At 54.1% G+C, this 14,490-nt stretch overlaps 1 protein-coding gene across 7 annotated transcripts in view; it reads right to left on the bottom strand.

Moving 5' to 3' along the window:
- Window positions 1–14,490, bottom strand: part of Kdm4b (lysine demethylase 4B) — a 79,493-nt gene that overhangs the window by 23,651 nt on the left and 41,352 nt on the right. For all 7 annotated transcript variants that reach the window (XR_002381173.2, XM_021217651.2, XM_029531251.1 and 4 more), the window contains 3 exons: window positions 11,444–11,493; window positions 8,027–8,130; window positions 4,324–4,461 (listed from right to left, as the gene is read on the bottom strand). Coding sequence is in view for 6 of the 7 variants with exons in the window: in XM_021217651.2 (XP_021073310.1) it covers window positions 4,324–4,461; window positions 8,027–8,130; window positions 11,444–11,493 (292 nt within the window). In the remaining variant the exon portion in view is untranslated. The remainder of the gene's footprint in view (window positions 1–4,323; window positions 4,462–8,026; window positions 8,131–11,443; window positions 11,494–14,490) is intronic.

Here is a 14,490-nt window from a genome sequence, read left to right as displayed (position 1 = left end):
CCCAGCACCCCTTACCGTGGGACCCCTGGAGCCCCAGTTCACCCAGCACCCCTTACCGTGGGACCCCTGGAGCCCCAGTTTACTCACAGGGAAACTGGGCAAGACTGTAATGCACAGGCTACATAATGTGGGGTGTCCATGATCTACTCTTCACTTAACCTTCTGGGGAGTCAGTGGCAGGGGCAGGGGTTTATCAGCATGCACCTCCTCCACCAGAGACCTTACATGATACTTAAGAACACTGTTGCTACCAGGGCTGTTGGAGCTTCTGACACGGGGTACAAGGCTAGGATACCCCATAGAGAATGCCAAGACCATGTACTGTGCTGGGGAGCCCATGCTAGGCTACCTTTCTAGATCTTTCCTCTCCCCAATGGTGGCCAGCTGTACCACAAGAAGGCTGTGTCAGCCTTACACAGGACCCTCTATGCTCCCACTGGCCTTCTGGGACTCATAGCACAGTAGTCATGTGACAGGGACGGAGGAGGAACACACTTCACAATAGCCATCAAGTGCATAAAGCCCTGCCATGGCACAGATCAGGGGCCAGTGGAACAGAATGGCTAGGTGGTGACACTACCTCAGACCCTGTGACTGCAGTTTCAGGCCAGCCTTATGCCTCTCAGCCTGCAGCTAACTGTCCCTCACAGAAGGAAACAAAGCTGTCAGTTCTTACCTGGTCATTAAGCTGTGCTTTCTACCCAGGGCCTGCTGCTACCAGCCCACCACAAGGGAATGACGATATGCACCAAGGAGGCTACCTCCAGACTTTCCCTCCAGCTCCAGTGTCTACCCCTCAAGCTTGCCAAGTATTTCTGGGAAGACTGGCATCTGGCCACAGAAATAACAGAGGGGACAGAGGCTGCTGAATGCACAGCTAGAACCAGGCTCTCAATCACACCCCTGGTCTCACCACAGCTCAGCCTGGTAAGGTCGTGGGGAGACCCTCTAGAGAAGAACCCCTCCCCTGCAGTGTGGATCCGGGCTGAGCTCCCCACACTGTGTGTGTGGCCTGTGGCTTGCAAAGGCCGATGCAGCAGCCAGGGAGGGACAGAGCTGTACAGGAGGTACCCCCTCGCTAAGAGAACCCCTTTGATCTAGTTAATGACCTAGCTGTGGAGAGTTGCTCCAGCCTGTGAAAAGCAGGCTGGTGGTCAGGCAGGCAGACTGTGCCTCAAGCCCGCCCATGTTATCACACCTGGAAAACTCTTAAGGAAGGGCTGACCTGGTGCATTGCCAGAAGCTCACACAGCATCTGCACATAGGTCTACTGAACAGGCCAGGAACCTGGAGGGCATGCTGGACATGACACCTGCTGGGTGCCACTGGCAAAGCTGCTTGGCCTCTCTGTTCCTGTCTGTCAGCCCAGAGTTACCATTCCATGGAGGGTGCCGATTTCACAGAGCAAGGAATGAACCGTGTCTATGAGGAGCATGTGGGACTGCCTGAGACTTAAGAGGGTGTTCACCCTAGCTAGCCCCAAGCTCATTCAGGCCCTTGCTATACATGTGGGATGGAAAGGGACACAGCCGGGTGCTGAACTTTCTGGATGTCTCAGCTGATTCTTTTGCTTCTGAGACAGGATCATGCCCTGTAGCCTAGGCTGTGACCAAGCTTACAGCAATCCTGCCTTAGCTTCTTGGATGCTGAGATTCCGTGTGTGCACCACGCACAGCTCAGGAAACTTCTCTGTAAGGACAAATGCTGTCAAGACAGGAAAAGAGCCCATGAGGGGCCCAAGCCCGACACAGGTCTGTGGGGCTTTGTTTTGTTTTGAGGTAACCCTCTCATGTAAGCCAGGCTGCCCTCAAATTCAAGGATGCCTGTAACCAAAGATGGAACTGAACTCCTGATCCTCCTGCCATTTTGTTGAACCAACAAGACTGTTAGCAACAACTGGTGCTGCACATGGACAAGACACCCACATGAGCAAGGCCAATCTCAACTGCCCTACTGTGATCACAGAAGGAAAAGCCAGAAGAGGGGATAAGAGAAGCTAGCATGAGCGTCTCAGGTGTCCTCATCTCTCTACACAGTCAAATTAGAAAGGACACTCCCTTCCCAATCACGAGTGGGAGCTGAGGCTCATGACCCATAATCTGCTCTTTAACTGCAGTCACCTCTCCCTGCCAGTAAAGACAGAACAAATCCCAAGAGAGAACTCTTTTGATGGCTATGTAATATTCCCTTAGCACTTATTACTTTACTGGGGAGGTCTGTGAGACCATACTGCACCTGTCCCAAAAAGGTAGTTGCTGAGGTCAAAGGTCAGAACAGACATGGCTCATAAGACAGCCTTCTGCAAAGGATCCATGAGCTGCTGCAGTTGACCTGATGATTCAGGGGTCTGTGCCCTGGGGTGGCCTAGATGCCCCAGTACCACATCTCTCCCCTGAGCTCAGCCTCCCACAATGTCTGTGCTCACATGTGCATAATCTAGAAAAATTCCTGTCCCTTATAGCATCTTGCCTCCCTAGAGATTCTGGTGACTTCAGTATGGGCTGTTTCCTGGCCCAGAGGTCAGCCTGTAGCTCCAGCGCATTTGAGTATTGCCTACCACTGCCAGGGCCAGAGGTAAGCTGGCTCAGCTCGATGCCTGGTCTCTTACGAAGGAGGCGGTGTACGTGTGGGGATGCATGCACACAGTGCTGGCCGGAGCTACTGTTCTCACCTGCACAGCCAGCAAGTACCTTCCTGGGAGACTCAAGGAGTGCCAGGCTGCAGAGAGGACCTAGCTTGGCACTGTGTGACTCTATGCTGGTGGCTCCTCTGTTCCTTAGGGACATGCAGGTGGAACTCCAGTGCCGACCATTTACTGTGGGCTCCTCTGCACCCCCTTCAGCCATTAAAAATGCAAAGTGGCACCTGCTCTGCCCTGGTCAGAGAGGGAGTGGGGCTTGCAGCTCCCTGATACTGCTGTGGATTTGGGACGGCAGGTGAGGTCCCAGGGGAATGGAGAGAAGCCAAAAAGGACACAGCCTATGCATGCAAGCTGGGGAGGATGGTATAGAACTGTGACCACCATGTGGGAGCGGCTGGCTGGGAAGAGAAAGACAGGCACTCACCCTGGGACTCAGACCCCATCTTGCCTTGAATGGCATGGCACCCCTCACAGCTTCTCTGTCCACACTGGCTGGGGAGCAGCAGTCCTGGTCCCCAATCCCCACCATGAGGCCCCACCCTCAGCTGGCCATGCATCCCCCTGGCTGGTGGGCACACCTGGGAGAGTGCTGAGCTTGCCACTCTGCCCTTTCACTGGCTGGTCTATGGTGCCTCGGACCACTTGTCACCTAATTTGACGTTATTGTGCCTGACAGTGGAGAATGGTGCCATCACGGACCACGATCCCCAAATGTTGCTTGTTTGTGAACATGTGGCTGAGCCTGAAATTGCTTTTACTGTCTGGGCAGTTCCTGTCATAGCTGTGGCTGAGACTGCCCTGTCATCACAGCTCAGTTTGCCACAGCTGCAGGTGCCAGCCCTGCCAGCCCTAGCCATGCAAGGTGTCTACTCAATCAAAACTTGACACGGGTCTCAACCCTGGCTCATGCCACCTTCCCACCTCATGCCAGACCTGGTGTTTCATTTAGACTGAAGACAGGCCCCAACAACCCCAGAGTGGCTCACCAGGCCCATACCACATCCTTAGTGTGTTATCCCAGAGCTTCATGGCTCTGGTATGTCCAGTCACAAAAGGAGACAACTGCCCCAGGAAGCAGAGTGAGGGCAGCAAGCAAGAAGCAAGGGGGGAGGGAGACCAGGAATGGCCCAGTAGGTAAAGCGGGCAATGATCTGAATTCCCACCTTCTGAACTTACATAAAGGTGGGTGTGCTAGTCATGCATGAAAGTGAGATGGGAGGCTGATGGGGCACTCCAGAATCCATAGGCAGGGGACCATGCCTCACACAGAAGATGATGGACAGTGGGTTACATGTGCACACAGGTGCATATGAACACACATGAATAGTAGCAACACTAATAAAAAGGTAAATGGTGACCCAGTCCTGGGCATGGCCATCCTGTGGGCCCATCACTAAGAAGGCCAAGGCAGGATCAGGCAAGCCCATGATTGATGTCTCAAAAACTAAAATGGAACTAGTAAATAACTTGGCTCAACAACAAAGGCCAGCTCCCCTGAGCAGCACTACCAGGGAGAGACATTGCCCCCTCAGATCACTAAGAAAAGAAAAACCAAAGATGGGGCTCCTTAAAGACAGAACCACCAAATGCCCGCCTTTTGAGTGCCACCAGCAGGTGGGGTGCACCCAGGTGCAGGACTGCTCCTACCCATCCACCGAACCTGAGGTGACTGTCGCACCTACCTGCGTGGCCACTTTGCCATAGTCGATCCAGCGCAGCGTGGCGAAGTTAGTGGACTCAGCGCAGTTAAAGCCATGGTTGAAGCCCGCATGGTAACCATAGGGGAACGTGATCATGAACTCCCCAGCTTCCTGTGTAATCTATGGAAGAGAGTGATGAACTAAGCGGGTGATGGCTGTGGACCTAAGGGTGGCCCATAGCTGCTGAAGCCCTTTCAGGACCTGGTGGGTTTAGTAGGGCCGCAGGGTAGCTCAGAAACCTGTGGGATCCTGCCAGGTTCAAAAAGAACGTGGGTGAGGGCTGGTGAGACTGATCAACACTAAACATTTGCTGCCAAGCCTGAGAACCTGGGTTCAATCCCCAGGTCCCAGGACAGAACTTATACCTGACTTCTGTCGGCTACCCTCTGACCTCAGCACGCATGCTGTAGTACTCACATCCATATAAATACATAAGCAGTTTTTTAAAAAGGAAGAGCTAGACATGCTGTTACATGTCTTTAATCCCAGTACTCAAGAGGCCTCTCTGGGGCTGGTGAGATGGCTCAGTGGGTAAGAGCACCCGACTGCTCTTCCAAAGGTCTGGAGTTCAAATCCCAGCAACCACATGGTGGCTCATAACCATCCATAACAAGATCTGACTCCCTCTTCTGGAGTGTCTGAAGACAGCTACAGTGTACTTACATATAATAATACATAAATAAATCTTAAAAAAAAAAATGTGTAAAAAAAAAAAAAGAGGCTTCTCTGAGTTAGTTTCAGGCTAGTTTGGTCTACATAGTGAAATCCTGTCTTCGAAAAACAAGCAAGCATGGGGCAAAGATGCTGTGGAGGAGCAGTCATGTTAGCCTTTGGTGGCTAAGGTGGGAGAATCATGAACTGAGACTAGCCTGGACTACATGAGAAGACTTGGTTCCAGCACTAAGGACCAGAAGACACAGGGCAGGAAGCATGCCTGCACTCTGCACCATGCCAGCTCACCCAGCTCCAGGGGACAGCCATCCACCCACTGTGTGGCGCTGGGCCACTGGCTGCTAAAGCCAGCCCTCGGAGGCCAGGCCAGAGTACATGCAAGCAGTGTCCTCTTGTGCAGAGTTGCCCTGATGACGCCACTGTCTTATATGGCTCTCCATGAGGAAGTACAGAGCTGTCCCCACGTTGTGCTGGGGACAGCTCTGACACCTCCAAGAACACTCTGGAACAGCTCCAGACACATGATCCCAAGGGGAGGGGTGGAGTCCCATCTGTAATGAGCACCTGAGATCCCATGAGGAACAGGGTCTCCTCCGAGGCTGCTGGATCCCCACTGTCCACTGAGCAGGCAGGAAGGCTTGAAGACAAGTGTCTGTGGTTCTGAGCATGGCACACACCAACCAAGGAGGAAGGTTCCAGAACCCCCAAGGAGCCCCTGCCCCTCAGCCTGGCTCATTGTGTGACCCTGGTCACCCTGGCTTCTTGAAGCTTGGGCTCTGGTGCTGGCTTCTCAAGCACACAGGAGATTCACTGGCCCAAGGTTTCTGAGCCTCTCTTTACAGATGGTCCAGCTGGATGGCATCCCTGTGTGCCTGTCACAGTGAGCCACTGTGACATGAATGTATTGAGAGGGTCTTCTCTCTCCGAACACTCTTAAGTCACGAGGATCTCCACCCTTCATCTCAACACCTTATTCTGAGTGGCTGGGCTGTGTGCTCCACACAGGCCGCCTAGCCCATGTCACTGGATTCCTCTTAGTGACACTAGAGAGGAAGAGTGGATGCCAAGGTGTACATCAGTCATTCATCAAACATCCACTAAACCAGCACGGCCTGCAGCACAGCACGCCCTGAAGAATGAGGCGGGGTTTCTCTTTTCACATAATTAATTGCACCATCATGGAAAGTCAGTGACAACAGCATTATGTTTTAAATTCCTACCCAAGTGACAGTTGCTTATGAAGGCTGGTGGGATACAGGGTGGTGAAGTGTGACACAAGTGTGTCCCCAGGTCCTGGCAGTCATAGCACTGCAAAGGAAAGGAAGGCCTGGAGCTTTAACACTGTCTCTGTGGACAGTGGTGGTGACAGCAGCTCAGTGCTGGTCCTCTCCATGCCATCCAGCATTCATGGTGCAGCACATGCTGGGAGCCAGCACGCTTGGCCTTCTGGGGTGTAGCCTACCACACACACTGGGGCCAGTGGTGAGGATGTAGGCATGGCCACACAACAGACAAGACAAAGTCTTGCCCAGGGTGGCAAAAGAACCAAGCTCCTGTCCCAGCCACTGCTAAGCCCCAGCCACTGCTAAGCCCCTGTAGCCCCTTCCTCTCACTGCTGTCAACAGAGCCCAGGGATAAATTAGGAAGCATCAGATGACGGATGGCTGTGCGGCAGAGCCACAGTGGCCAGGGCCAGGGCCAGTCAGGGAGAAAGCTGAAGGCGCTTCAAGAGGGACAGATGAGGAAGTCGATGGCAGATTACAGAAATACACACTCTTAATTATTAATGAACCAGCTATTGATCAGCTTTCCCTTCTAAAAGTAAATACCATTACAGACTCACAAGTGCAGTGTGCAGCTGCTCATCTGAAGGGTGACAGGAATTCTGATGAGGGATCCACGCCTCACTTGCAGGAGGACATGCTCATTTCTTGCCTGTTGCTCTGTCCTTAGGCCCCATCCCAAAGCAGCTGATGCCAGACAAGGGCCTTCACCCACAAGCCTTTAGGGCTGGCCAGCCAGAACACCCAACACTGTTAACAGTGTAGAGAGCATGGCTCTCATGTCAGCAGCCTCTTTGAGTCTGGAGGCAGGCCGGCTGCCTTGGAGCTGGGTACCATATGTGTAATCTACAGCACTACTACACAAGCCCAGGAGGATAGGACCAGGCAGTGACTCTGTCCATGGGGGTCCCTGTGCATGAAGCGACAGCCTGGAAAACATTCTCTATGAGCCAGTTACAAAGCAGACACTTCTCACTTCCACAAGTGACAATCTGCCATCTGGCAGTGGAATCTGTGCTTCTCAGAGCCATAGCCGGGAGCAGCCTCTGGGCTGCATCCGCAGGAAGAACACAGCCGGATAACACGGGTGCCTTGATTGAAATGTCAGGAACAATTTCTAACACACTGACGCCCATGTGAGCACAGAGCAAGGGCTCTCAATCTATGAACGAGCTCCTGGGTTGACAAATTGCTCTTCAAAGAAACTTTCAGAAACAGTTGTCCTAAGGCCCCTCTGCCTTCTTGGTCCCCAGAGAACCCAGGATTGTACTCCTTTGCAGACACAAGTCCAGTTGGGCTACCCTTCCCTGCTAGGACGTGGCCCACATTGCATGGAGAAACCTAAGGTCCTGGGTCTGCAAACTTAAAGTACTTGTCAATCCTCTCCCACTCCCCAGCAGTTGCCACAGGCTGGCTCTCCCACCTCAGACCTTATCCACCACGGCCTTTACAGTAGCACACAGGATGAGCTCAGGCTCCATGCTCAGGAGTGCTGAGCCACTAACTGCTAAGCAAGACACCTTCACTCAGAGGCCAGCCACCCTGTTGGCTTTAAGCAGTTAATACCAGGTGTGGCCTGGGCAGTAGGGCTCTGTATGGTTTGGGGACAGCAAAAACCCTGCCAAACCCACACTTGCCCTGTGCCCTCACCCATTTCACCTTCAAAAGAACCAGGTCATGTCCCAAGACCAGTTGGTCCCCACTGCAGAACCATCCCTAGTGGTACATACCCGGCTGAAGGGGATGCCATACTTCTTCAGGATGATGGGCGAGATGAGCGTCATCTTGTGCCTTAGGAAGGCATCGCAGCCCTGTGAACTCCCAGGGAAGAAGCCTGGGGTGGAGGAAAGCAGTGTCAGAGTGGGTGTCGGTGTGGGAGACAGGAGCAGCTGTCCCTCCTGTGACGGACAGCTGCCCAGCAGACAGCTCTCCTGCAAGCTCTTAGGCAGATTCCACTCTGTTCACTAGGACAGTCACCAAGGTGTCCTAAACACACAGCCTCTAGAAGGCAGCATCCCAGGACCATATGGATGGGCTTGGCGAGCTGGCAGCATTTAACTCCTCCCTGAATGGCATGGGAAACTACAAAGAGCAAAGTTGAGACTAGGTCACCACCAAGAAACAAGACAGCTGTAGCTGTTGTGTGCAGCCTCTGGGTCCCAGTACCTTAGTAGTCCACAGAGGAGAAAATGAGGCCCCCGGACACAGCTCACCTCAGGACAGGGAGCAGCCTATGTTCCCACCAAGGCCCCCTCACCTCCCCAGGCAGATGTTCTGTTTGCCTTAGAACAAGACAGCCGTCTCAAGGCTCAGCCATGTCCTGGGATCCCAACATAGATTCTGGCCTTGGGCTCCTTGAGGAACAGTTCCCACTACGGACAGATCATCCTTTCAGAGGCCCCGGGCAGGCTGGCCTCAGCTCTACCCTCTCAGAAGCAGCACTGCAGCAGCCATGATGGGCAGCATAGGAAACAACTGAGGCAGGGGACACCTAGTTCCTAGACTAACTGCTCACCAGACGACACTGTCCTGTGTATGCGCAGAGGATGCCTACACATCATCACCCCTCTATAGTGAGGGTCACAGAAGTCTGCTGTGGGCAAAGCAGGGGACAGGAGGAGAACTGACCCAGCCTCAGAGTCTAAGGACCCTTCCAGAATCCCAAAGACACTTGCCCAGCCTCTAAGCTAGCATGTCCCTGCTAGGTCTCTGCTTCCAGAGCACATGTATGAGTGTGTGCACACTCACAGACATGTGCACAGGGCACATGGCAGCAGGGATTTAGAGGCCCTGGCTGTTGGCAGGAGGCTGAGCTGGAAGAGCAGGCACCAGAGGGGATGACGGCCGAGTCCTCAACTTTCCTTCCTTGGTGCTAAAAGCGCCACAGTTAAAATTATGACTGCAGCAGCTTCCAGCAGCACGTCCCCCCTAAGCACGGCTTAAGTGGCTCTCATTAGGGCCCTAATAAAGGCTCAAATCTGAAGTGATTAGCGCCCCCACATCAGTGCTCTCCTGCGGGCGGGTGCCTCTCCCCATAAGCCCATTTATGGCTCAGCTATTCGTTCTCTCTGTGCTAACTGTGAGCCTGCTCCACTCAGCTCTGCTGTGGGTGGCATCAGTGGCGCATGCCCAAAGAAGGTCTTGGGGCTGCCAAAACTGGAGCCGCAGGGGACCTCCATGGAGACTCCTGCTGTGTCCTGCTTCCCTTTCTTATCCCCATCCTTCCCTGGGCAAACTGCTCAGTCCTTCCTCTGGTTCCAGAGACCTTCCCCACCCAGCTGTCGGGACTATGTGGACAGGGCAGATTGTTCTTGTTGGAGGCAGGGTCTCACTATGTGGTCTTGGATAGCCTGGAACTCACTATGTAGACCAGGAGGACCTTAAACCCAGAGATCCACCTGCCTCTGCCTCCTGATGCTGGGATTAGAAGCCTGCACCACCACATCCTGAGATCAGGTGTTTGAAGCAGCCAGCCTGGAGGTTCAGAAACCCCACTGAGCTTCTGCACACCCACCCCTGCTGCCACCTTCATCCTCTGCTGGCCCTCAGAATGCTGATGTGACTAGTGGGGTGGATGGAGGGTGCTGACATTCTGACCATGGCTCTCCTGTCATTCTGAGGTCAGCCTCACTGTCTCCAGAGGCCACAAACAGGAACTACCTGAGCCTCACTCACTGAACTTCATCACTTGCAGAAAAGAGACACTGTCAGCAGAGGCTGGGCAGCAACTGTGAGCTAGTGCCCAGGTCCTGAGGTGTCCGCTGAAGAGCATTTCCTTTGTGTTTTATAAATGATACCAGCTCACTCAGGGCACACATAAGGTAGCCACAACCTAACCCCCAGGACCTGTGTGTTATGACTTCCAGGAGCAGAAAAGACTCTGCAGATGTCTCAAGCTAAGGAACCTGAGCTGGATCACCCTGCCCAGCGTCCTCATGGGTCCTCCTCAGAGAGAGGCAGGAGGAGGAGGAGAGGCTGGAGCCTGGGAGATGTACTGCTGGCACTGGGCTAGGAAAAGGGGTAGAGAGCAGAAGGCTGCATGGTGGCTGCAGGACTCGCAGGACACCCTCTGCTCCTATGGGCTTAGCATCTGAGGTGGGTGGGCACCACTGAGGCTGCTCACAGCCACTGAGGCTGTGCACGGGCACAGTGGGGCTGGGAAGCAGGTATGTGGCCAGCAGTGCCTTAGTGGCCTTACTCAAGGCCACACTGTGAACACTGCAGTGGGCAATGTCTAGAGCGCTTGTCTGAAGCTGTGGGTTCCCTGCAGCTGGGCCCTGCAGGAGCCAGGTTAGTCTTCCCGTGTCAGTCAGTCAGGGCTGCTCTGGGGATGGCTGAGGCTAGGCAAGCCTTTCAGGCAGTCAGGACTCACAGTGCTCTCAGTGTGTGTGTCCCTAGGTTCCCACATACAAACTTACACCTGACAAAGGAATGGGTGAGCTAGGCATGGTGGCATGGAACTGTCATCCCAGCACTTGGGAGACTGAGGTAGGAGGATTGTAAATTCAAGGCTAGCTTAGGCTACAATTCAAGGTAAGCCTGGGCAATGTAGCTAAACCCTGTCTCTAAAAGCTAGCAAAAGAAAACCCAGCACGGCTAGGACAGCTGCCCTGCAGGCATGAGGCCCCAGGTGCCATCCCAAGCGTCAGCGTGCAGTGAGAAAAAGGGAAAGCTGGGTATCGTAGCACACACTCTTCACCCAGACATCCTAGACCCAGGCAGGAGGATGGAGCTCCCTACCAGCTTGGGCTATGGGAGAAGCCCAGTATTAAATTTCGCCAGGCTCGGGCCGTGGAGACCAGGGCTTGTTGTGTCCTCATCTGAGGGCATAGGGGTCACTGATGGCAGACTGAGTGCACTTGCACTGACCTCAGGGACCAGGCTAGAACATGCTGTCACCCAGCCCACCACACCCACCTGGGGCCTCTCTGCACCTTGAGCTCTGACTGCTTGGTTCCTTCCTGACAGGCAGCATCCAAAGCTCTGCCATCACTCTAGGGAGAGGCCAAAGAGGGCTGAGTGCAGGGGCCATGGTACATCCAGTGACTGATCAGCTGACAGGCGCAGCAAGATTCACCTCTCAAGCCACCTCCTATCTCACCTTTGTCCCAGTCCCACCTGGGCTGAGCAGGGGCTCAGATACCTACCTATGGCCAGGCGCTCCAGGCGCTTGCCGTGCTCCGGTGGTATGGCGTACCTATGAGAGAGGGAGGCACATTAGAGCCAAGGACCTCTGGCCAGTGTAATTAGCAGGCAGAGAGTCACACTGGACAACGAGCAGCGTAGCTGTCACACTGGGGGAGAAGGAAGGTGAGGGTCTACAGCTCAGCACCCTGCAGGGCACAGAGGCAAGAAGAGGATGCAGGAGCCAAGGCAGAGGACACTTACTACAGCCGCAACTGAGGGGTTTTCAGTGAAACAGAAAGGTGGTAGGAGGCTCAGCTACCACCCTGTCCTCAGATCTACAGAAAACACAACAAGGAGTTTCCAGGGGCTCGGGACCTCATCCAAGAAACCCTGGCATCCTCAGCTCTAGGGTTACTCCAGAATTTTCATGTCTGGACAAACTGAGGCCACACTTCCTTCCATGGTCTCTTATCACTCCTGCAGGATGCTGAGTTCCTCACAGCCCAGAGCACTGTGATGGTGGCCAGCAGCCCCACCCCCACCTCTGGGGGCTGCTGGGAAGACACTCAAGGCCTGAAAGGAACCAATTCCCAGCTCTGGCCACAATGATGAATGCGGCATCCCCAGGACATAGCGCCTTCCACTTAATTAGTGCCTTTAATTGGGACTTGTAAAGATAAGATTAATTGAATCTGGTGGCTGCTGAAGTTTAATGCGTTGGAGCATGCCTGGCACTATCAGGAAGTGCAGCCTGCAGGCTGCTGGCCATGGGTGCACAAGGGTAGCCCTGGGAGACAAGCCTGTGGACACATGGTAAGGAGCAGTGGGATGGAAACCTCTGTGCTTTGCGGCAACCAGATGAGGCCACATAGACTGCCTATGTACCACCCTGCCACAGGCATGGCCAATGAGGACCTTGACTCCCCAGATGAGGCAGCCAGGGTAAAGGCCCAGTGCTGAGCCTGGAGAAAGCTGCACGAGCCAGGGCAGGGTGGCCAGGCCCATCTGGAAGGGCAGCTCTGGGTGGCTGCAGCCAAATGCACAGCCAACCTTCCCAAGGATCCTACAGGACTCCCAGAGCAGAACCTCAAGGATCCCGTGCAGCTCCTCCTAGGAGATGCAAGGCCAGAGACCACATGTCAGACACAAGTACTAAATCACAGGCCTTTATCAAAGCCCTGCACGGTGCTAGGGCACCACTGACATCAGGTTCAGCCTTGCTAAAGGCAGTCTGGGTTGGGAACAGTGCAATAGTACTACAGAGGGTCAGGAGCCACCTGCCAGCACTATGACTCCATCTTTGAGCTTCAGCGAATGAAAGTCCCTCCACCTCCCTCCAGCGTCAACCTCCCATGCCACGGCAGCTGTGTCCAAACAGCAGCCATGCTGGTCCTAGGCAGTGGCCACTGTTGCAGACTGCTTACGGCTCTCCCGTGTCAGCTCCAGTCACTGCCTGCACATGTCCTCCCTCCCACCCACACCAATGTACACACACATGCACACACCTCCCTCCGCGTGCTCAGCAGGGCCCAGTGCCTTGCCCCTGCTCCTCTAGGACTGTCTCTGATAACAGCTGAGAGGCCCGTCCTGCCACTCCAGTCCACGCGTCCCAAGCCATCCTGGGTGACTCGGCATGGCAGGGAAGTTTCCAGCAGGTCAGGCTCTGTGTGGACACTGGGATGCCCTGGGCTATGCACTGGTCCAGGAAGATCCTTTGGGTGCTATAGGAAGCCTTCGATATGATCACCAAGCAGGCGACTCAAGGTCCTAGGGTTCTGAGGTTCAGCCTGCTCCTCCTAGGAGACCACATGTCAGGCACAGTGCAGCCTTCTGAGCAGTCCCCTTAATGCCCTGGCATTCGCCTCCATGTCCTAAATCATCTGCTCTCCACAAAGTACTTCAGGAGGTCTACAGAAGAGGCAGCCCTGTCCTGTCTCCAACATGCTCCATGGATTTGGTCTCCCTGACTGACAAGCCTATGGGGGAACTCTGCCTTGGCTAGTGGGAAGACAGCAGCTCTATACCTGCATGGGAGGTATGCCGAGGGATCGAGTGAACTACTGCAAATGTGGCCCTGACTCTCCCACACGTTAGTGGTTCATGAAGCCATGCGAAACAAGCACAAGTAAGGGCTACTAGGGTAGCTGGGGTCTCCAGGAAGAACAGGATAGCTGATCTAGCTCCTGCCTCCCCCAAACCCAAAGCTGAACCCACAAACTTGTGCCAGGGACAAGAGCTATGACTCATCCCTGTCTGCAGACACCACAGCAAGGACCCTAACTCCTCACATCACCAAGTCCAGACTACATGGCTGACCCTGGGGAGTGACCAAGCCATGTGGGGAGGGTAGAAGGTCCACGTGGGGAAGTTGGTCTGGAGCAAACTGGAGACACAGGGACCCCAGGTATGTCAACATGAGGCTAGGAGGTGTGAACTCTGTGCCAGGCTACAGTGTTGAGTGGTGCTAAGCAGCCCAAGACCGTCTGAGGGACACAGGCATGCGGCCTTGATGGTACAGTACAGGTTTCAAGTAAGGGGGCAATCTCAAGGCCTCAGGGTGCCATGGGTCCAGCCCTGTGGGTAGACAGCCAGTTGAGCCCTGGTGCAATGGGATGAACAGGGCTCTGTGGAGACACCAGTCTCTTCCTGCCCTCCTGCCTGCCTCCCGCCCACAGAGGAGGCCGCTATTAATAGTGCAATTTCTGCGGTGTTCTGTTTATCCCCCGGAAGGGCTGATGGATGTGAATAATTACCAGACTATAAAAGCCAGCGTATGTGCTGCTCTCTATTGCTCTAAATCATCAAACAAATAAAGCAAGAAACAGTGTTTCTGAATATAATTTTCCCCTCTAATGGCTCAGAATTATTATCAAGAACAATGAAAATAAATAAGCAAAGCCTTGCCAGTTAAAAACTAAACAATTGTGTCAGGAAGGAGAATACAGGCTTGGGGGAGCAAGCCTGCACAGGACTATGTCAGGAAGGGGCCACTCACACAGGACTGTGTCAGGAAGGGGCACATGGACTTGGGGGAGCAGGCTCACACAGGACTGTGTCAGGAAGGGGC

Source organism: Mus pahari, chromosome 18 (genome assembly GCF_900095145.1).
Source record: "Mus pahari chromosome 18, PAHARI_EIJ_v1.1, whole genome shotgun sequence".
NCBI classification, from domain to species: domain Eukaryota; kingdom Metazoa; phylum Chordata; class Mammalia; order Rodentia; family Muridae; genus Mus; species Mus pahari.
Note: the sequence above shows the minus strand (reverse complement) of the source record. Positions and strands in the feature narration are given on the sequence as shown.